Below are 22,933 nucleotides of genomic sequence, written 5' to 3' on the forward strand. Positions count from 1 at the left end.
CATGGATGAGAAGAAAGGGGTATGTGTCCGTGGGCTTTATGAGCTTGGGTAACCCTTCAGTCACATCTCTAATCTGTGCTCCAGGGAGACAGCACACTTGGCGAGTCCATGGGTCTTCACGACATACTTGGGTTTCAATCCCACGCAGCAGGGAGTCTCCCACAACAACTACTCTTCTCTTCTTGGTTGACCTACCTTCTGCCTCTTGTTCATTGTTGCACGGTGTCTCCTGTACTTCTTCCTCTGCAAACTGTCCTTCAGTCTCATCTTCCAGTAGCTGAAAGCAGTTGCTTAACTCTAATGGTTCCACCGGTGCAGAATGCCTTCTAGTTCTTCTGCTCCTAACTGTCTTTTCCAGGGAGTTTCCTCTTCATTGGTTTTCCTCTCCTCAGCATACTCCACTTCTGCTTCAGCTGGCTGTTGCTGTTCAATCTCATGTGCTTCTTGTTGCTGTTGCAGTTCCACCGTTCGGTCTAAGAACTTGTCTTCTCTTATTCCTTGGAGGGTGGACAGTCGCCGCTCAAGTCCTCTCACTTTTTCTTCCAAAAGTGCCACCAGCTTGCACTTGTTGCAGGTGTACGCCATGTTGAGCTCAGGCAGAAACACAAACATTGCACACCCTTTGCAGGTCACCACCTCTAAGGACTCCTTTCCATCCATATTGTCTATTTCAGCTTTGTTTTCCCCCCTCTCTGATTATAGTGGAATTGCCTTTGCTTTGTCCTGTCCTCTCTGAAGGTACACAACTATATGAGTATGTCTTAAGGGAAAATAAGATTTTTTGGTTGGTTTTTGTGTGTGTGTGTTTTGGGGTTTTTGTTTTTTTCTCTTTATGTTTTTCTTTGTCCCCCCCCCCTCTTTTTTTTTTTCTTAGCGGCCTCCCCCTTGACCTACCCTGTTGAACTCCTGTTTGCTCTTCCTGTTCGCTCTCTTTCTGGGAACTGGCTTACTTTTCTAGCTTCTACTTTAGCTGGGCCAGCTGCTCTTCCCTGTTTCTGCTCAGCTCCAAGTCAGGAAACCGAATGAAGTCACTGGGAGGCCAACAGCAATCAGGCCACACACCCTTCAGGCCCTGCAGCAACTCTCCACACCCACCCCTTCCCTTCTTCATTCAGCACTCAGGAGCGCATGGCAAGCACACGGCCTCTTTGAATTGGCAGCCTCCTGGATTTCCTCGAGGCTTCTCTTCTCCCCCTTACCTTGGTCTCCTCTTCCTCTGTACTCCCCCTGTCAAACTCCTGTTTGCTCTTCCTGTTCGCTTGCTCTCTGTTCACTCGCTTTCTGGGAACTGGCTTACTTTTCTAGCTTCTACTTCAGCTAGGCCAGCTGCTCTCCCTTGCTTCTGCTCAGCTCCAAGTCATGAAACAGAATGAGGTCACTGGGAGGCCAACAGCAATCAGGCCACTGATTGCTGAGAACAATCAGGCCACACCCCCTTCAGGCCCTGCAGCAACTCTCCACACCCACCCCTTCCCTTCTTCACTTGACGGGAGAGTGGCCAAGACTAAGAAAGAGTATGGTTTATGACAATTCTGCAGAGTACTCCAGTATTACAGGTTGATGTGAGTGATTGATTTATGACAGCCTGTAATATAACTCTGTCATGTAGATGGGGCTGGGAGAGACTGGCTAGGATAACCCTGGGAACATAGGAAAGTTTTATAGCAGTCCAGACTTGATCAGTCCAGCCTAGTAATATTTACTCTGACTGGCAGTGGCTCTCTAGAGAGATAGACCTTTCTCCTCACCTGCAACTTGATCTTTTTTAATTGGAGATGTGGGATATTGAACCTGGGATCTTCTGCATACGGGGCATGTGCTCTACCAGTGAGCTATGGCCTCCTTCCATGTCTTGGGCTCATGCCACTGTAACAGAGTAAATGGAGATTGCATGTGAAAGGGGATACCAGGGATATGTGGCACTTTAGTCTTTTTTCCAATGTCTGTGCTATGACCTGCAGAACACATGACTGGCACTGTGACTATCCTTTGCCATGCTGGATTCCTTCCTCAGTGGTCCAGTTGTCTGATCACTTATGCAATGACTTTCTTATCTGTCTGGAGCCGGGCCAGGGCAAGCCTAAAGGTATGGAAACAGATGTGGGGTAGAAATTTGAACTGAGTTTGAGGTACACCCTGAAAAGTTCACTCAATTGATGAGAGCTAATTTGCAGTTGTTTGAATTAGTAAATACATATTTATAATTACACATGTCATTGGCAGTATTTTTTGACTAAATGAAATTTGACAACTTTAGCTTGAGTGCAGGAACATCTTGCAAAATATCTATGTTTGGTTTTAGGTGCATATTCCCGCTTTGTTTAGAAAATGGCTAGGTCCCTTAGTTTGGAAGATTGCAATTTAGTTTAGAAATCGAAACTTTCTGACAAAACACAACAGTCAGTTTTAAAATAATCAGACAATGTCAAGGAAAATAGTTTACTACTCCCCCACCCACAAACATCTTTTGGAGATATTTTATATTTTGACTCGCTTTCCAAGCATCTTTCCAAGCATCGTCAGTCTTTCATGTCCCTCCCTCCCCTTGAATAATAATCTCTCTTTCTTATAGGTAAGTATTTGAAAGCAAATGGCAAAAAAGGAGAATAAAAGTAATAGAGGCTTGTCATATGAGTATCATATAGGGCTTAATTGATATGGCAGCTGCATGCACAATGCTTAAGTATTACTGGAACAGAGCTCCTTTGATGTGGTGCTTTAAAACCCCTCTTGGCTGTACTTTCAGGCTACTCAGAAACCCTGGTACACCATACTCATGCGTCTCTTCTGAGGCTTAAATATTTCAAGTGTCAAGTGTTTTTTTCCGAGCAATGCGGCTTCTAAGCTATGCCCAAGCTCACAGATTTTGCTCATCATCTAAGCTGTTTTCTGTTGTTTGCATAAACAAGCAGCAAACATTATAACTCACTGATGTTGGCATTTATATTACTAAAATTAATTTTGCTGTCATTCTTAAATAGTTTAAGAAGCCAAGGATTGGCTTCTCTTGCTTTGGGCTGCTGGAATTACTTTGTAAGTAGGTTTTAGGTAATATTTTCTTTGTTTAGGGAAGTCTTTATTATATTTTGAAAATCATCTGTGTTTGGCTCAGTTTTACCCCTTCTACCAGAATAACTGAGGAAAACAGGCTCTCAAAAACGTTAATTTATTTAAAAGAAGTATAAGCCACCTTTTAGGTAGATCCCTCCACAGACAGCAAAACTTAAAACCACAAAACAAAACAGTGATGAGAGTAATGAAAAAATCAAGAATAACAATTAAAGCCAGAGAATATCATATACAGAATAATCCTAGTAGAGTCCTAACTCATTATAGGCCAAGGTAAACTTGCGAATCTTTACTTGAAGGCTTATAATAATGGGGTCTTATGGACATAAATTAGAACAGAGTTTCAGAAAGAGGGGGGAAGGCAGGCTCTACTAAAAGGCCTTGTCCCATATTCCTATCAACTGAATTGGTTTTGCAGACAGGCATACAGGTAGGGCTTCTCTTGCTGATCTCTGTGTGCAGGCAGATTGGTATGGGTGGACACAGTCCTTCAAGTAAACTTGATCCAACTGTTTATGCCTTTAAAGGCCAATAGCTAACTATTTAGCTTTTCTTTCTTTCTTAATAGTAAGATTACCAAGTTGTTCCCAGTTGCTGTTTGTCTGTTGAGCTGCACTTTTCAAATAGGAATATAAGAAACTGCCTTATAGCACTCTATTAGCCCATGTATTGTCTGTTCCCAATTTGGTACCTTCTAGATGTGTTGGCCCGCAATTCCCAGTGTCCCCAGGGGGGTGATAAGAATTTTAATTTATTTTAAACATTCCTAGGCCACCTTTCAGGGCAGGAGCCCTCCCAAAGCAACTCGTTGTAGCCCAACAGACCTAAAGGGCACCAAGCTGGGGAAGGCTGGTCTATTCTGATTCCAGAGTATCTGACAAAGGTCTTTTCTGCCACCTCCTACGTGAACATTTAATTAGAGATGTCAGGGACTGAACCTGAGACGTTACTATTGAACCCTACAGTGAATGCACGTGCTTTACCATTGGGCTATGGTCCAGCTTACTGTAAGGTTATTTAAGGTTGTTCAATACTAACATATTATTTAAGGGCATCTTGAAGAGGATTAATAGATTGCTGCATGAACAGTTGAAAAGTTTAAAGAAGATGGAATGATTTTCATGTATTGAAGACCCATACATTTTTTTAAAAGGGCAAGCAAGTTCATTTTCTAGTGACTTCTTTTTATCTGTACACCTTCTTAGAAAGCTATGTATCCTTTCTGTGCTTCCTATATCCCATGAAGAACTTATGTGTTTCATTGTTTAACTTCCAGGTGTTAAATCTGGTGTACTAATTGTGAAGATTTTAGAAATGTATGAAGAATGCACTCACTGCATAGCTGTCTGTCATCAGTTGCAACAGATTGGTGCTGACAGTTCTTCCAGTGAAGAAATTGCTGACATCCACCCTAGACTTAAAGTTCTTTTTGCAAAAGAAACAGCAGCTCATCTCAAGGCTGCACCACAAGATGTCATATATATCCATCCTCCTTGGTAAGTACAAAGAACACATTATGTCAGTCATAGCCTAAGTGCTTCCTTTACAAGAACAGCTTGTTGTATTATTTTAGAGGAGATCTAGGTCTTCATAAGAGACTTGGGCTGTGCTGCATAGTTTTCAAGGTGTAAAGAATAATGTAATCATTAAAATTATTTTTAATCCAAATGTGTGAAGCCTAATGGAGTGAGATTTTAAAAGTCAAAGTGCTTCAGCGAGACTATGATGGTCTTTCTGGTGATCAGCATGAAAGTTAAGGACATCAGCTTTTCAGCTGTTGTGTTTTTCAGCTCCTAATGGGGCGAGGTGATGGGGCGGGTGGAGCTCCAAGCAAACGCAAATCAAAGAAATACTGCTAGGCCTCTGGAAGTTGTGTATCTTTATTTCTTCTATTTTTATCACATTGATAAAGGCAAGTTCCCTGGATCAGCAGTTCATCAGACCAGGGACAATAAGGGATATTGTTCCTACAAAGCCCTTTGATAGAATGTATGCATTTTAAAAGTTATAGATATTCAAGCAGACAATGTGGAGAAAAAACAACAGACAAATCCTTACCATCAAAAAGAGAGTAAGTCCTCTTTTACATTCTTCCTTTGAAGTTTTTGCAAAAGCAGAAGGGAAAGAGCTCTGATAAGGGAAAGACGCTCAGCCGCCCCACAATAAAATTCAACAAAATTCAAAGTCACTGGCTGCAAGAGCAGTGCTGGAAAATAGATGTAATTGTACAATCTGTAGATGATTACTCCTTCAAAGACCTTAGAGTTAGAGATTATAAACAATTCTGAAGGAGAAAACAAAATTAAGCAGACCTGATTAGCTCGCTTCCAATGTCTTCATTTATAATACAGTTGAGAAGCAACAACCTATTTCTTAAAACAATCATTTTGTTAAATAAATGAGCTGTGTAGGCTAGTTATCTTAAGTAAATTAATCCTTTCTTACAGTCTTCCATATTAACAGTATTGTAGTAAGTGTTTGATAATCAGAACTTCAGAAATATTGGGACTGAGAAGGCTTTTAATATGAGTTAGGTTCAGAATACAAGTCCTCCCTGAAGTTTCCTTCGGTAATGGTGATTATTTTAATTTGTACATTAAAAAAAAAACACCGGTTAACTTTTATTCTACATATGACACCTTTCGAGCTTTTCACACCTCCTTTCGATGTGGACTGTAAACACCAGCTAAGTTACTATGGCTTGGCTTGGGTTTCCTTTTTAGCTTTACAATTTCTCATACCATTGGGAGCTGCAAATTTAATGTGGCACGAAGATGTAGGAGATGCATCTGTCATGGTACACATAATGCACTAGAAATTGAGAACAGTGGAGCATGGGGTGAGGGTATTGAATGAGCAAATTAATCTGTCTTCTAGTGCTGCTTGTGCACTGGTGTGTGTCCAATGTACAGAAGTATTGTGGCGCAACACAGATCTCAGGTTTGAAGTTTAAATCAGTATATCACTAATATAAAATCAGTTGCAACCTGAACGGATGAAAATGACAGCAGCAGTCACCTAGGATAAAGAGAAGTAAAGCCTCAGCTGTAGTTCCAGTAATGCTTTTACTTCTTCTGTGCAAAACAGCCTCCTCCTCCTCCTGATAAAATTCTCAGAGGTGTCCCCTACTTGTGCTTTTCCTCCCAGGTGTCACATACAGCTCACACTGGTTTAACTTTTCTAGAGGATGCCGGATAATTAGGAATTTTACTCATTCTCCTGTTGGTGTGGGAGGCATTCAACTGTGGGTTAACCCCACCTGCTACTTGGAAGGCAAGAAACAGGCAACTTGATCCTTTTCTCCATTATCCTTTGCCCATGTATGTATGTATTTTAGTACCTTCTAATCTGCTCAATAACTAAAGTTCTTTGGGCTGATTACAACCAGTTAAAACACTATACAGCTATTTTAAAACACAGTTAAAATATAAAACTACAAATATTTAAACTAATAAAATACAGTATAATATATTTTATTTTGTTTTATTTTATATGAGGCCCCTCCTTAGTTCATTCCTGCCTTTTCTTGAAGTTGAAGCTAGTTTCCTCTCTTCTCCTTTCTGCTCAGCTTATGCTTTCTTTTAAATCTTTCTCTCCTTGCTATTTTTTCAGCCCTTCATTCCCCCCCTTATCCTGTGTGTTTAAAAATAAACAAACAGCCTTCCCACTACTGAAATCAGTAGCACTGTGAATTTTTCCTCTTGTTACCTTCCTTATAGGAGAGTGTCAGAATGTAATATCATGTCTATGAACAAACTTTTCATCACTTTCTATAAAAGAAGAGTAGTAGTCAGAACCAACCCCACATTCATTCTGAAGATCAACTCTCTTTGTCATAGATCCCAGGAGTTGATTCTTTCCCCCTTTTAGCCCAAGCTAATACACCCTTCACAGCATTCATACCAAAAGCTAGATATTAGAAGAGTACTGAAGATCTTCCTTCAGTGAACAGAATCAGTCGGAGACCCAAATAACATATTTGTATCTTTCCATCCCACATCATTTTGCAAGGAAGTGCCCAACTCCACTTTGTTATGTGGGTTGAAAATATGTATTTCTCTTGTCTATGAAACCCAACACCTCTCTACATATCACTGTACTGGAGTAGCTGCCATATCTGCTGTGCTATCCACTAACACCTCCATAATAGAAATCTGCTGAGCAGCCACATGGTGGTAGTTAAGCACTTCCACAAGATGCTACAGAATAGACATTTATGTGTCCACCAAGAAGACCTTTGGAAGGAGGGTGCTCAGAACATCCTCCCTGCTCCTAAAGGAACCCACTTATTACTTTGCTTTTGCACATCTCATAATTTGATGCATTCCAAGCCAACAGGAAGACATTGGTAGTCACACTTAAGATTCCTTCTTGTTGACATGCAGATACATCCAATACTGCACCCTCATAATAGGTAGCTACCCCCAATGCTTACTCACTAAGGTACATGCTTCACTTTTCAGTTTTGAGTTTTTTCTGGCCACAGTCTTAGATTCTACCTTTTCCTCTGGTAAGTGCATAAGTCTCCTGCTATAAGCTTGGCCATGTAACAGAAGTGAGGAGAGGCCTGTATGGGAAAGGACAGAGAAGAAAATCAAGTTACATCGTTTCTGCCTTCCAAGCAGTAGGAGGATGAGTTAACCTATAGTTGGATGGTTCATTTGGGAACATTTCAGAACTAAGAAAGCTTTTTATGGGAGCCTACCCCCATTCTAGTGCGCAGGTTCAGAGGCCATGGTCCCACTTTTCCTGCTTAGTTCGTATTCAACCATTGCAGCAGCAGCATCGCTGGAAACATTCTTTCCTGAAAATATTGATCTGAGTCACTGTTACTACTCTTTATTTTGTGTTTCTTCCCCATATTTTCTTTGTCTTCAAGGTTCTTTTGTCTTCAGTATTGTGTTTTCATGTTTGTCACATCTTGCTTTTGGGGTCCTTTTCGCCATCATGGTTTTCTAGTTGAAGGAATAAGTTGCTGCCTATGGAATGGTACTCACTCTGGTATTTTTGCCTGGGAGAGGGACATATTTCATTCCTTTTGTTGAGCATTCACCAAACAGGCCCACCAAAACTGAGTGTCAAGGCTACTCATGCTTCTGTGAGAGAAAGTTCTTAAAGCTTCAGACAATAAAGCCAGGGTCCAGCTACAAGCTCCATGGCCAACCACAGCCTGTTCCACATGATCTCTGGAAATGTCCTTGTTGGCTCCAACATCTACTGTTTCATCTTTCTTATGTAGTATGTGCCCATATCATGGAATGAAGAACCTTGATATGCATTGCTAGCTGTGTTTTGGACTGTATTACCTTGGAACAGTAGTTATGAATGGAACTGTGTTAGGTGCTAGCAGAGAGATAATTGGGACAACGTAGTTTTCTGCTTTTCTATGGTATATGGTTTACTGCTATGTGCTGCAGTTTTAAAATTGCACTTGTGAATATGCTGAAGGCAAAAAAATATCTAACAAAGTACAGAATGGAGTAAGTGAAAATGATGGACCTTTGATGCTTTAATAGAACTCCAAGAGGAGCCCAGCCATTATCCAAAAGATTGTTACCTGAACTAAACAATGCTAGCTTGAAGTAGGATAATACAAACTGGAAACAGGTATCAAGTAGGAGAATTCCACCCCCACCCACCCTGGTAAAACATAGATCAATATCTGTTTTTAAAATAGTTTTTAATATATCCAGAGTCTGGTTTTGTCTTTATGGCTAGGCAATACATGGACCTGGTTAACTTCAGAAAGAAACCAAAAAGAGTAAGTTGCTAGCCAGTTAATTAGTGGTGACTTGAGGGATAAGTAGATCTCTTTGGAGAGCTTTGTGCTGCAGGACTGACCATAGAGCATGTCACCCTTTATTAACCCCATACCATCTTGTTATATTTTGTTTCATTTTAATCAGTATGCAGACTTGCTACACTTTTTCCTCTTTAAACATGACAGATTTATGGATGGTCCTACTTAATTGTGCTCTCCCATCACTGCTGTGGTTTCCCCCCTTCAATATAAGGCTACTTGTTTACTGGGATAAGGCTTCTGTATAAGTACAAGGCCTCTAGGTAGGGGATATGACATGGGTTGTCATGGTAACGGGAGGAGGGGAATAGGAGGGTGTGGCAGTTGGGAGGGGTTGGAAGGAAGAGTAGGGGAGAGAGGAGGAGAAAAAGAGAAGGAAGAAGAAAAAGGAAAGGAGGAAGGTTTTCGAGAGATTTTCGGAAGACAAGAAAGAGAAGGCAATGTTGGACAGAATGGCTGTAAGGAGCAGGAAATTGGGCAGCCTGCCACAGTGAACAGCATCTCAGGAGTGGCAGGAACGGCTGGACAGTTATTTAGGAGTTGAGATAATTCAGGGACTCACAGTGTGTTAATGGTTAAGTTGTTACTAATAAATTCTTAAGTTTTGTAAAAAGAAGGGCTTCCGTGTTTGACTAAGTCCTGGTGCCTCACCCAGATTCCTTACTTACAGTCACAGGGATATGCCACTTCTATTTTGTACGCAGTCTTGCATGCTGGTGCTAAATATGTTCGAAATATGGTAATAGTACTACTACTACTACTACCTTCCATTATTAATATGTTAAAAAAACTGTTTTAAAAATGTACTTATTGTCAAAGAAGAAGCTTGTAAAATCTGCAAACTTTTCACACAAATGGAATGAAATTTATTTAAAACTTTCTTTTCTTATGACAAAATATATGAACTGAGACATACATGATAAACTAGACTATTTTTTGCAATCTGTTTTAAAGTGAGATGTCATGTCTTAACTATTTATTTATTTATTTTAATTTGGAGAGAAAGCTATTGAACTGGAATGAAAATGCTGCAGTGATATATCAAGAAGAATATTCCAGACTTGAAAATTTCCAGCTCTTATAAAAGAGGAAATTCCAAGGATACTGCAGTGACAGAAATGGCTAGTGGGTTATTGTCCGTTTGACGTCAAACAAGGGATAGCAGACAGTTTTGTTAAAGTCAGTAAAAATGTATATTAAGGAATTAACTCCAGGCTAGATACAGAACTTTCAATTATATATGACTTCTTTTAAGAGCATTTCCATGTGTGTTTAATCCCATTATGAATTCCACATTTTATTTAATGAGGAAGTGGTGGAGCTAAAATCTGGCCCTGTTAAAAGATAATTCTGCTTTATACAGTTTTGGATAGAAACACACTAAAATATTTTTAAATGGCTCAGCCAAGAGTAAATGGATAAATAATAAACATTGATTTTTATTTTTCCTTAAAGTATGAGTGACCTGTCTGCTACCTGAAACAGTTCTTCATCGTAAAAAAACCAAAAAATAAATAAATCATATTTTCTATCTACTAAAAAGCCAAGTATTATTACAGTGACATTTTAAGATAAACCAACATTGCTACAGAGAAATCTGTCTAGGGAAAAATATTGGATAAAGAGAAAAAGATGGAGAGTTTTGCTAAAAAGCAAAGTTTCTTTGTTGAGACCAGTGGAAACTGTCTTGGCTCTATTTTTTATTTCTTACTGACTTCAGATAGGGAATTAGCAGAGGGCTCATGACAATAAGATAGCAAGAATTGTTAATTCAGGGGGAAATCAGAAAGCTATGTAGAATAAACAGGGTAGCCTCATGAGCAGAAGTAACAGAAATGCATGCAACTGAATAGTCAAAAAATATTGTGTCATGCGTTTGGGGATGAAAAGACTATGATCTACCAATATGAACTTGCTGCAAGGATGACAGATCACTTCTTGGATGAATTAGTTGAGGCTTTATTAGTGGGCAAAGTAAAGACTAGCTATAGACAAGGGCACATTGGAATTTGGTTTCCAATTTTGGTCGTCCAGTTGGAGATACGTTTAGACTGGAACAAGTGCAAAGTCTACCAACTAAAACTCAGTTAGTACACTACTTGAATGCTGTGGTTATGCAAAATAGTTAAAATATGTGCATATCTCTGGTAAGGCACTTCTTTGATGTGTTGCTCATGTGGATTGGGCAGTTTTACTTTTTTCAGCAGCTACTCCACTCAGCCATATTGACCAGATCTATAAAGATCACAAAATTTAAAAAATAGCTGTGCAAACAAAAACTAAAATAGTTTGGTCTAGTTGAATCTGGGGAAGGAATATGATAGCACTCTTCAACTAATTGTGAGGGGGTCAATGCAAAATAGGGAAGCAAATTACTGAAATTGAATGCTGATGGTATAATAGACTTCAAATTGTGAATTTACAAATACTCAGAAGAATTTTAACTATTAGAGATAGAGAATTCTAGAATACTCCTAGGAGCAGTTGTTGGCACAAAAAAACATTGGGTTCAAGAAAAGAAAAAAGGAAAAATATAGGAAAATACTCCAAGGTTTCCTTTCTGATGCCTTAGTTGTGCCATTTCAAAGTAAAATAGGATTTCCCCTATACATGTAATGTTGCATCAGGGAAAGGATGCTGTTCAGACGTACTCTTAGGATGACTTTACTGATGGGTTTGGTTCAAACTGAGGCACTAGCTGATCCCCATGCTTTGTGTCAGGTAGGAATCATCGTCTATCTAATTTCTCCCTCTGATTTTCAGTGCCCCTGAGAAATTGTGCCTTTTTCTGTAAAGCTGACCTAGTTTATTTGCATGAACTGTCTTGAGATATTTCCTTTAAACACCTTTTTGTAGTTCACCTACTTTTTGAGGCACATTTCAATCCATTTCATTTGGTTATCTGTGTAGCGCTAGTGGATGGAAGAATTTGCTTTAATCAGGAGTTGGACTGGATGTTCTTTCAAGTCCTTCTGATTCCATGATTCTCCCCACTCCAACATTTATGACTTTTAGTGGTGCACTTAGTCAAGTGTGTGTCCTTAGAAGGTGCTGTGCTGGAGAAGCAAAAGTAGTCCTGGAAAAGGCAGAAACTTTTTATCTCTTAAATCACCTCATGTTTACAGCAGGAAGCCAGCCTTGCTCACTTTGCATCCCTGCCAGGTGGCATCAATCAGTATGGGCTGAAGTCCCTGATGTATGAGAACTGTTGGCAAATAAATGCCCTGTATAGTATCTGTATATACAATATGCTATAGCACTCTAACATGTGGGTAGGCAATGTGTCTGTGAGCACCAGTGTGCCCCCAGGACTCCTTTCTTGGTGCCTGCTGAGGTGGCCTACCCGTCTCATTGTTTTTGCTTGCAATGAGGAAGAGATGGGAGGCTTGGCCTCTTGTGCAAACCATGTCAGGAGGGGTTGTTTGAAGGGTAGACAACCCTAAAGTAACCCATGGCTTGTTTTAGGCTTATTTGAGGGTTCTCTAATCCTCAAACAAATCCTGCTACCTGAATTCACATGACATGACTAGCCACAGCAAGCTAGGCACCCAGGGGTGCCTACAATGCAACAACCCCCACAGGTAAATTAAGTTGTCGTGTCGTGCAAACCCGTACATTATAAAAGTAATTCAAGTTATTCCCTTTTTAAGTTATTGTGTATGCAAAGAATGTTACAACATATAACTAGTGAAAAAGTTTACGATTTGTTTAAACAATGTAATAAATTACAGCAATATATTTAACATCATAACTCTATTATACCAAGGCCTTAGAAGTACACATGTGTTTTTGTTTTAGTTTACAAAAAACATCATTTCTCAAATAAAGAAATGTGCAAATAAAATGCTTACTGACTTCAGTAATATATTCAGATGTATTTCTTTGTCACAACATGCTTTTTTAGAGCAGTTAACCTGACAGTGTAACTTTCTAGTTATAGCAATGGTGACAAAATTTTTGGACAGTTTTAAATCAAAGCTAAAAGTATCTTATTAATTATATATGAGTGTACACTAGTGTAGGGGTGGTCGGAATGTAGATTTTTAGGTATTTTGGACTTCAACTCCCAGAAGCCTCTGCTGGCATGGTCAGTTCTCAGGAACGATGGGAGTCAGAGTCCAAAATATTTGGAGTTCTACTTTCTGTCCACTTCTGCACTAGTGTATCATCTTGATCAGCTGTTTGGTTCATCTTAAAATAAATATTAATCTGAAATACTAATTTTGCTTTGCAACTTGTAAGAAGAAAAACCTCAAAATTGTTACTATGTCTTTCTGACCCAACTGGATGTAGAATGCACAGCATAGGCAAAGATATTTTTGGAGAGGAAAATGAAAATGGAACTTAAGATGCAAGATGAAGGATTAAGAGGTCTTCATTGTGAGATTTTTTGTTGTTGTGTGGCCATCAGCAGTTTTTGACTTGTAGACAACATAGAGTAGTGCAATTAGGAATGGGGAGTGTGAGTGCTGTGCATAAGGTAAAAGCACAAGATTGTTTGTCAAGTTTGTTTTGCATTTCAAAGGCCGTGTCAAGGAGGGAAGATAGGCAGGAGCAGTGCAAAGGTCAGTTTGATCTGGGAAAGTCTGGTGGCTATTTTTGGAGGGACTTTTTTTAAACTCCCAGGGCAGCCTCTGTCAACCTGGTGCCTTCCAGCTGTGTCGGGCTACAGCTTCAATCATCCTCAGCCAGCATGCTGATGGGGATGATGGGGCTCGTAGTTCAACACACCTAGAAAGCACCAAATTGGGGAAGGGTACCCTAGTGTCTTGAACTGTCTTGTTCCAGGCCTAAAAGGTGCATAGGAATCAGGAAGCAGTTGAATCGAAGTTGTCAGGAATTTAAATATGTTTAGAGTGGTGTGTGTGTACATAGTATTCACACTTGTTCAAGCTTCCCCCCCCCCAAAAAAACTGGCTATTACATGTGAGGCGACAATATATAAGGAACTGAGACACATGATGCAAAAAATATCCTTGTTGCCTTGTCTAAAATTTATTTTCACAGTAAATACCGATTCTCTATCATCTTTGTGATCATTATCAGATTTCTCTGCTAGTCCCTGTAATGCAAGTTGTTTTGCCCACTTACAACTAAGTTAAATTGTGACATGGCAGTTTGCTAAATAATGTTTACTCACTTTGAGTATATTTACTTCTGGGAATCTGGGAATTTACAGCTTCATGTGAAATGTTCCCATTAGTGATTTAAAGGGAATCAAATCTCTTACTAAATTTGGGCCACGAAAAGTTGGATGTGACTGCATTACCACAAGTCCCTGGAATTGGACTCAGGAGAGTCATGGGATTTTGAGGCATCTTTTTGAACAACCTTTTTCCCTGTAGCATACACATGGAAAATTTTGCTGTCATAAATTGTTTAGCCTAACTCCACATCCCTTTGCAACCCCTCCTTCCTGCAAGCTGACTTCTTTGGCAGTGTGAAAAGTTGTTGTTCCTAATAATTGAGACTGTTGTAGTGAATAACACAAAAAGAAAAAGGAAAGAAAAATCAGTTCTCCTCCAAGCACAGGCCAGTTTGCAAGGAGGAAGAACAACTTTGCTAAAATCCTTTCAGACTGTATTTCTTTGGGAGTCCCATTTTACCTCTTACTTTGTAAGATTTTATGAAAATACATTGTATAAAGCTGGCATAAAGTTCAATCTGATACTAAATTATTTTATTTTTCTGGAAAATCAAAATCTCTTAAAAAAATTCATGCTATTTGTTTCTTCTGAATCCAGAATACCACAACTTATCACAACTCTTAAATGAATGACTTATTTCAGAAATGTGTCTATATTAAAAAATATAAAGGTGTAAAGAAGAAAATGGAACATAAGGAATCCTTAATCAGGGGTAAGGAATCTTTGCAATGAAGGGCTGAACATGGGTGGTGTTTGTAGGATTACATAGTTCCTTCTTTATGTGCTACCCTATATCACCTCACTTTCCCTCTTGCAGTTGTGTGCATGTGCATACACATACACTCAAACTGAAGAGGAAGCATTTCCCAGAGGGGTCTATAGCATCTGTAGAGCTAGATGATGCTAAGTTCTGCATCACGTTATGGTGAGGGCTGGAAGATCCCAATTGAAGCCTAAATCATTTCATATTTTAGAGATGAACAAGTTTAAGCCAATGTTTTGGCTTCATTCTTTTGGCCTTACTTGTGTTTAAACTGATGACTAGTGCAATTTATATAATTCAAGTATGTTAATATTTCAAATAATAATAATTTGATTAATATTCAAGCGTGTTAATATTCCTTTAAGTATGCATGGTCCTTGTGGATCGTGCATATTTAAATTAAACTGATTCTCCCCCCACCCCAAGAAGTAAACAGTCAATCCATGTAATTTACCACTACTTTGTTTATCAGCATGGTGAAAACATAAATTTCATGGTCAGTGTTTCCCTTAACTGTAACAGATAGCACATGAGAGTGAAAAAGTAATTATTCTCAAAATACTTCTTCCTTTCTAGAACATAGTTATAGCCTTTGCCCAGAGAGACAGGACATTTGTCTAGGTGTTCCCATGTTTTTACCTCTTTTCCTTTCTCACCCTTCCTCACCAAAATAAGAAAATAAATAATTTTTAAAATATACCCTTTCAGCACTTTGCAAGTGCAAAATCTACTATGCTGTGTCTGCTGGAATGGTCTGTTGACTGAAATAAAATTATTGTTGTTGTTACTATGCTGTGAAAAAGGAAAACTTGAGACTTGGTATCTATGCACTGATGTTTGGTTTGCCTCGGGTGCTGTTGGTACTATATATGAAGAAATAATATAATTGTAGATTAACAGTGGATTTCAACAGTGATTCTGACTAAAATTAAAAGGGAACATATATAATGCTGAATTGGAGAAACTCTAGTTTAGATGTTAATATCATGAAGGCTGAATGGGATGAGATGAACAGCTGTGCATGGCATAACCCACTTGAAGATTTCTGGCTGAGTCATGGTTTACTCTGCTTTTAACTTAAATAAACCATCGTTCTTCCTCTCCCTTACTCCTCAGATGTATGAAAAAGGCACAGAAATGCAGCACAAAACTTTTATGCATGTATTTAATTTTGTTAGGACAGCTACTGAAGATTCAAGGTTGTGGTAAAAAATAGTAATCAGGCTAGTCACAATTACAGTGTGCATTATTAATTCAGCGAGAAAAATATCAGACTTGTGCTTGTTTCGGGCACCAATAATCTTAACATGAAGTAGTTTAAAATGTGATTCAGTGCAGGCTGCAGCTGCTATCGCATTCAATTAGTTCTACTAGAGACTGGAATTTCCAGACCGTTCTGAACATTGGGAGGCGAAATGCTCTACTGACGTCAGGAGCTGCTCCTGGGAATGTTTTGCATTCCTCTTCCTGGCAATGGTCAGGTGGCTTCCAGCAAGAAGGAAGGAACAGCCTCTTCCAAAAAGGAGGAAAAGAGGAGGAGGGGGAAGAACAGCTTATAATAAAAGTATTGTGGAGGAGGCACTTTTATTGTAGGCCAGATTTGAAATTGAAACCAGATGCTTTGTATTTGAAAACTGCAGAAATGTTAAATGAATCTATTAGTGACTGCGATGGCTGAGGTATTTGGCTGTCCGCCACACTTTAATCTCATTGCTCTGTACTGAAAGAGGTGGTGGTGGGGGAACAATTGAGAAAAACAGATTTTTGTTACTGAGGTTTAAGGGGACAATGTGAAAAACAAAACAAATCTACCCTGCCATTTGGAGCTGGGAGAGGCATACAGTGTAAAACAGCAAATAAGAGAGAGATTTCTGAAGATGCTCTTAATTGCTGCAAAACAACATCTTTATCATGAAGTGAGAGTTGCAGTTGCGTTAAAGAATAAACATATGTCTGAATAATTAAAGGAGTGGGTATCTATAATTATTATAACTCAAGAAAGTCTTTGCCTTGGCATCTACTACTTGTTGCATCCCCAAAGAAACTGCTTGTTTAATTAGAACAGGATATTAGTGGAACATCTGAATTGTAATGGCTGTTTCCTAATTTAGATCATGGAAAATATGGAAGGATCACTGCTGGGAATTCTGTGTAAGTGATCATATATAATTTACAAGGGTTGAGAAGGGATGTGCCCTTCTTTATTTTCCCTTGTTTTGAACTGTGAGACATATGTTGATTTGATCTGCTTGCATGTCTTCCAAATTGCAGGTGTGGTACCTATTTTGTCATTATGTGAACAGATAGCTACTGTATAATGAATTAATGCTGAGGTTCATGCCCCTATTTTGAATGACAGTAATATTGTCACTTTTTAAAATGTATTGGTCACCATTTCCATCTGCATATTTAGCACAAACACAGAACTTATTATTTTACTTAGGAACTGGGACTGTCAACATTGTTAGCATAAACTGAACTTTGAAATTCTGAAAATAATTTGAATTTTGGAAATGAGATATTTGAAAAATATGCTCATATATAATAATGAAAAAGTTTGATATTGAGGTGTTGTTAAATTCCCCTGCAGTTGAAATCTGAGCCAGGTTTGGTTATATTCCACTCAGGGAGGAATGGTGTCTGGACCAGAATAGATCTCATCATGAAAGAAAAACTTTACTGTCCATGCCTAGTAAGGCCTATTGTTGTCTGTTGATATTCTCATGCCATACTGGGTTTCCTACTCCAAAGCATTGTGTGGGCCATTTGTGTCAACCCTGCATTGCTGAATATTAGTTTATTGGATGAGAGCATGTCTACACCACTTTTAGCCTGTTTTTCTTTGGGGTCTCAGAATCGTCCTAAGACCACGGGAAGTGTGGGCTCCCATCCCAGTTTCGTCCAGGCTCCTCATGAGTAAACGCGAGGAGGTGGGAACTGGGCACGGAGCTCTTCAGGTGCTCCGTGCCCATCAGGGATGGGGTGAGAGGAGGGGAACGGGATTTAGTGTTTTTTAACAAACAAACAAAAACTTTTTTGTTGGAGCGCACGTGTGCTCATCTTCTGTTAAAAAAAATTGGGCGTGGCATTCCTCATTCCTCCCGGGATGTCGTGTGTGCGTCTGTACAAAGGGGAGGATCTCGTGAGCAGAATTTCGTGAGATCCTCCCCCCTCCCTCCCCTGGTCTAGACATGCCCTGAGACTTAATCCAGACAAGACAGAGGTACTGTTTATAGGTTGGTTGTCCAGTTAAGTGGTTTTGACCTTATTGTTTTACTATGATTTTATTAGATTGTAAGCCTATGCGGCAGAGTCTTGCTATTTACTGTTTTACTCTGTACAGCACCATGTACATTGATGGTGCTATATAAATAAATAATAATAATAATAATAATTCTGGAGGATATTGCTGTCCTACTAAAGGATCAGGTTCATAGCTTGAGGGTGCTCTAGGATGCCACTGTCGCTAGAGACACAGCTGGCCTCAGTGGTTCGGAATGTTTATCAGTTTAGCATGATACACCAGCTGTGATACTACCTGGTACCGAGATCTCCTAGCAACAATTATTCATACTCTGTCAACCTCCCATTTGGATTATGGTCTGGAAACTTCAACTAGACCAAAGCAGGGTGGCTAGACTGTTAACTGGGACTGCTGATTCAATTATATCATGCCAGTAGTTTGCCATTTGCAATGGTTGCCAGTGTGTTTCTGAGCCCAGTTCAAAGTGCTCATTTTAAGCTTTAAAGCCTTAAATGGCCTAAGCCTTGGTTACCTGAACAGGCTAGGTTACCTCCTCCCATATTTACCTACACAGGCCTTGAGGTCATTGTCCATCCTCCAGGTGCCTCTGCTAAATTAGATGAGGAGATGGCTTACAAGTTAGCAGGCTTTTTATATGGTGGCACTCTGTCTGTACATTGGCTCCCAGGAGAGAGTTGCTGAGCCCCTACATTATGAACTTTTTGGTGCCAGGTGAAGTCCTTTTGTATTCTCTCGCACATTTTAAGAACTATTTTAGTGCTTTTAGATCTTTGCAGAGTTTTATTTTTGCTCCTGATTTTACTTTGGTTTTGTTATGTGCTGCATTGTTTTTTATCCTAAAAGCTAGTTTTATTCTGGTTTTATTATGTGCTGCTATTATTATTATTATTATTATTATTATTATTATTATTATTATTATTATTGCTCTTTTGCATTTATGTTTTTCATTTACATGTGCTCCAGCCAAAGAACTTTGGTTATAGAATGGTCTAAAAGTGTAATAAATTCACTGAAATAAATACTTCAGAAACCTCTGGAATGTTATAATGATACTGTTGACTTGAGGGAGCATATGATTTCCCAGTGTTTACATACAGTACATAAGGTGTGAGTACAAGGACAGAGGGAAAGAATTGTAAACAGTGAAGTCAGAAGGAGATTAAATGCAGAAAGTACTGACAGTGACAATCACATTATTAACAATGGTCATTCACAGTGTTGCTGATAACACAAATATTCTGGAACTCGGCAAGCCAATTAACATATATAGTCTGATAACAAAAAGTCTTTATCTTGATTCATGCCTCTGACAATACAAGTAATCTGTTTATGAATTCTAACTAACCATTCTCAGGCATTTATCTCCCTTTGGCCACTTAAGGTCAGTAACAGAGTATCATGGAAATGTTTTTTGAATATTGCCATTTCTGATGTCAGATTTGTGTCCATTTATTCTTTTCTGTAGAGGCTTGCTTGTTTGCCCTATATAGAATGCAGAAGTGCATTGCTGAAAGAAGATGGCATATATCACATTGGAAGCTGAGCAAGTGAATGAACTCCTAACGTTTTGTGTGACATTATTAGATCCTGCAATAGTGTTTCTGCAATAGATATGGGGACAGAGCTGGCATCTTGGGGTTTTGCAGGGTCTGATCCCTGTGTGTATAACCTTGCTATATGGCCTGTTCTTGGAACTGTAGGTGGCAAGTGTGTTCTATTGTTTTCTCATCTCCGTCTGTCGTGTAGTAGATTATTCCTGGGTGCCAGTCTGGCCTTGTCAGTCTGTTTTTTCATATCGTTGGGTGGGTATTGTAGTCTGAGGAATGCCTAGTTAAGTTGTGAGTCCCTTGTCTAATGAATTTGAACAGTTGTATCATAGGGCTTGGCTATAGACAATGGATATTGTGGTGTGTTCTGGATGGAAGCTGGGAGAATGCAAGTATGTAAAGCTGTCAGTAGGTTTCTGACAGTTGTGTGGACTGATCAAGGCTTAGATTGATGGTGAGGTGAAAACTTTATTTCATTTCATTTCTGTATCGCCCAATAGCCGAAGCTGTCTGGGCTGTTCACAAAAATTAAAACCATAACGTACAGTGCAAAATGTAAAATATGGAAGCTTAAAATCACAATTAAAAAGTACAACCAGAATAAAACTGATCAGCAATGTAGAGATTTAAAAGCTTTATTGAAATCTTGGTAGAACTTTGTCAATGCCTTCTGTCCATGAGTCCAGATAATAAAATTGTCATCAGTGAATCTCACGTGGAGGCTTTTGAGGACAGGAGTTTAAAAAATGTTTTTCTAAGTCAGCCATGAAGATGTTGGCATATTGTAGGGCCATGCAAGTGCCCATGGTAATGCCATTGATCTGAGGATAAATGTGTTCCCCAAAGCTGAAATAAATAAATTGTGGATAAGTACAAAGTGGCAGGGTTTGGTGGCTGTAGCGCCACCAGTGATGATATTCCTGATGGCTAGTAGTTCATCTTTGTGAGGGAAGTTGGTGTACATCCATAGTAACATTCATGGTAACTAAGATGGTGTTTTGGAGAGATTGTTATAGTTTTCATAATACATTTCCAGAGCATAATGGATTGGTTTCACCATATCTTGATAATATGTCAAAAGGTCTTTAGACTAAATACCAGACAGTGAGATGGTTCGCAGATACCTTGCATGTAGTTTCACATTATGAGAATAAACCAAAGCGAGTCTCTCCCCCTTGCCTTTAAGGACTAGTTTGGAAGCTTTTGCTTCAGCTTTTGATTAATGGTGGCTTGCCACCTTCAAACTTCACAAACTGTGGTTAATCTAAACAAACCAACTTCAAACCATGAATTATGAGATTGGCTTGTTTGGACAAACCATAGTTAAGATTAAGTATAATTTAGAATTGGGCAACATAAATTGAGTGCACTTAATCTCAAATGAAAATACAAGCTTCTGATTTCTTCCTTGCAGCCATGTCAGGAGGTGGAGAAGGGAGAGTCGTCAAATTGTTAAACCATGATTTAGCATTACTGTGAACTCACCCTGTAGCTTGTTCACTGTATCACTACTATTTTATAAGAAATGTTGGAGAGTACAGTATATTGAAATAGGACTTCTTGAGAAAAATGATACAGAAATACACTTTTTACATACTTCATCCTGCTATTTTTATTAGTGGTGGTTCTTTGGAATCAGAGCTTTTCCCCCTTTTATTTGTACTCCTTCTAACTAGTATACCAGGAATTGTTCTGACAATTCTGTCCAATAAGACTTCAGAATTTGGAGAAATAATATTACTGTTGTAGAACTTCCCTGAGAACAGTATCTATTACAACTGACTCTCATATGTAAGTGAAAATTTGAAGATGGTTATTGTAGAGCCTTGCAGAGATCTCTTTATGGCAATGAGAATATTTTATCTATAAGGTAACTCCTAGTATAAGATAAGACGTGCTATTATACCAAGAATGATATAGCATGTATGAATTGTATAAGGGATGGAAAACTGTGAGTAGGTAGGTCATGTCTCACCAGTTGAAGCTTGCAGAAACTGCGATGACAAGGAGGCATGGCAGTTTTATAGTGCCATGGGTTCAAAGTTATTATCCTGTTGCTTGGAACTATGACATGACTTTACGAATAATGGTTTGGAATCTGGACTTAGTCATACTTAGAGTAGACCTGTAGTCTTTACGAATAATGGTTTGGAATCCAGACTTAGTCATACTTAGAGTAGACCTGTAGAAATCAATGGGACTGTTAGGATACATCTCGCTGAGATTTAAATTGGGCTGGTTATATGGCATGAATGTTTAGGCACCAGACAAGACTACAGAAAATGTCAACATATTTAGATACCTGGACTGGGACTTCAAAACTTTTATTATTGTTATTATTTCTTCCCAAGGTGCTCCCAACTACTGAGAACAATTGGCATTGATACAAATCTTTCCCAATTTATGATTTCTGTCATTTGAGTGGGTTATATAAGTACTCTCCTGAATAATAGAGTGGCTCCAGTGAACTACAGAAGAACAAGACTCCTGTACCTTAACAGTTGTGTAAAAGAGGGAATTTTGGCCAATGTAGGTTGTCATGCACTGATGCAAAAAGGCTGTACCTGCTGAAATTGTCTTTGTACAACTCTTAAATGAACAACTTTTTTGTGTTGCTTTCTATTTGGTCACCATACTGAATGAAACTCATATTGGGAAGCAACTGTACTAAAGAACAATTTTCCTGGCATTGAAGCCAGGTGTCTTGGGATGAAGGCTTCATAGAATATGAACTTTTAAAGCTTTAAGATTTAATATTGTCTGAGAACTTAGGCTACAATCCTATACTCACACACCTGATAGTAAGTCCTAATGAGTTCAGTGGGACTCAGTTCTAAGTAGAGATGTATAGGATTCAATTGTTAATCATATACATAAGACTTAAGAATGACTTAATTATAAACTGAATTATGGTAATGTATTGTGTTTTTTATACACAGTGCTTACTGATTAGCAAGAGTTCCTGCTATTAATTATTGTGTTAATTGAAGTATTTTTTCTGCAACAAAGAATCACTGAAAGAAGCAGGGTTGGTTGCTATCCAAAAATGTAATCCAATGCTTATGTGGCTCCAATGAAATGTACAAATCTGTGTGTGTTTCCTGGTATACACTGAATTGGATCTGCAGTTTCCTGCTATAAGGGAGGAGTTTACACTGAGGAATTTCCAGAAATGTTGAGGAGTGCTGATTCATAGTACACAAGCAAATGATCCAACTGAGGTTAGTTTCAGGGAGGTTTGGGAGTTCTTGGCTGAAGCAAGTGAAAAGTATTGCAGTAACATACAGTTTTATTTTTAGCAAGGTGGTGGGGAGGCTATGATGCTTAGTATAAAATGCTTGC

General features: G+C 38.9%; 1 protein-coding gene across 1 annotated transcript in view; it reads left to right on the forward strand.

Moving 5' to 3' along the window:
- SPIDR (scaffold protein involved in DNA repair) overlaps positions 1 to 22,933 on the forward strand; it is a 218,445-nt gene that overhangs the window by 84,865 nt on the left and 110,647 nt on the right. The window contains exon 8 of the mRNA XM_063130704.1: positions 4,346 to 4,565. Within this exon, the coding sequence (XP_062986774.1) occupies positions 4,346 to 4,565 (220 nt within the window). The remainder of the gene's footprint in view (positions 1 to 4,345; positions 4,566 to 22,933) is intronic.

The sequence above is a fragment of the Elgaria multicarinata genome, chromosome 7 (assembly GCF_023053635.1).
Source record: "Elgaria multicarinata webbii isolate HBS135686 ecotype San Diego chromosome 7, rElgMul1.1.pri, whole genome shotgun sequence".
Classification (NCBI taxonomy): Eukaryota; Metazoa; Chordata; class Lepidosauria; order Squamata; family Anguidae; genus Elgaria; species Elgaria multicarinata.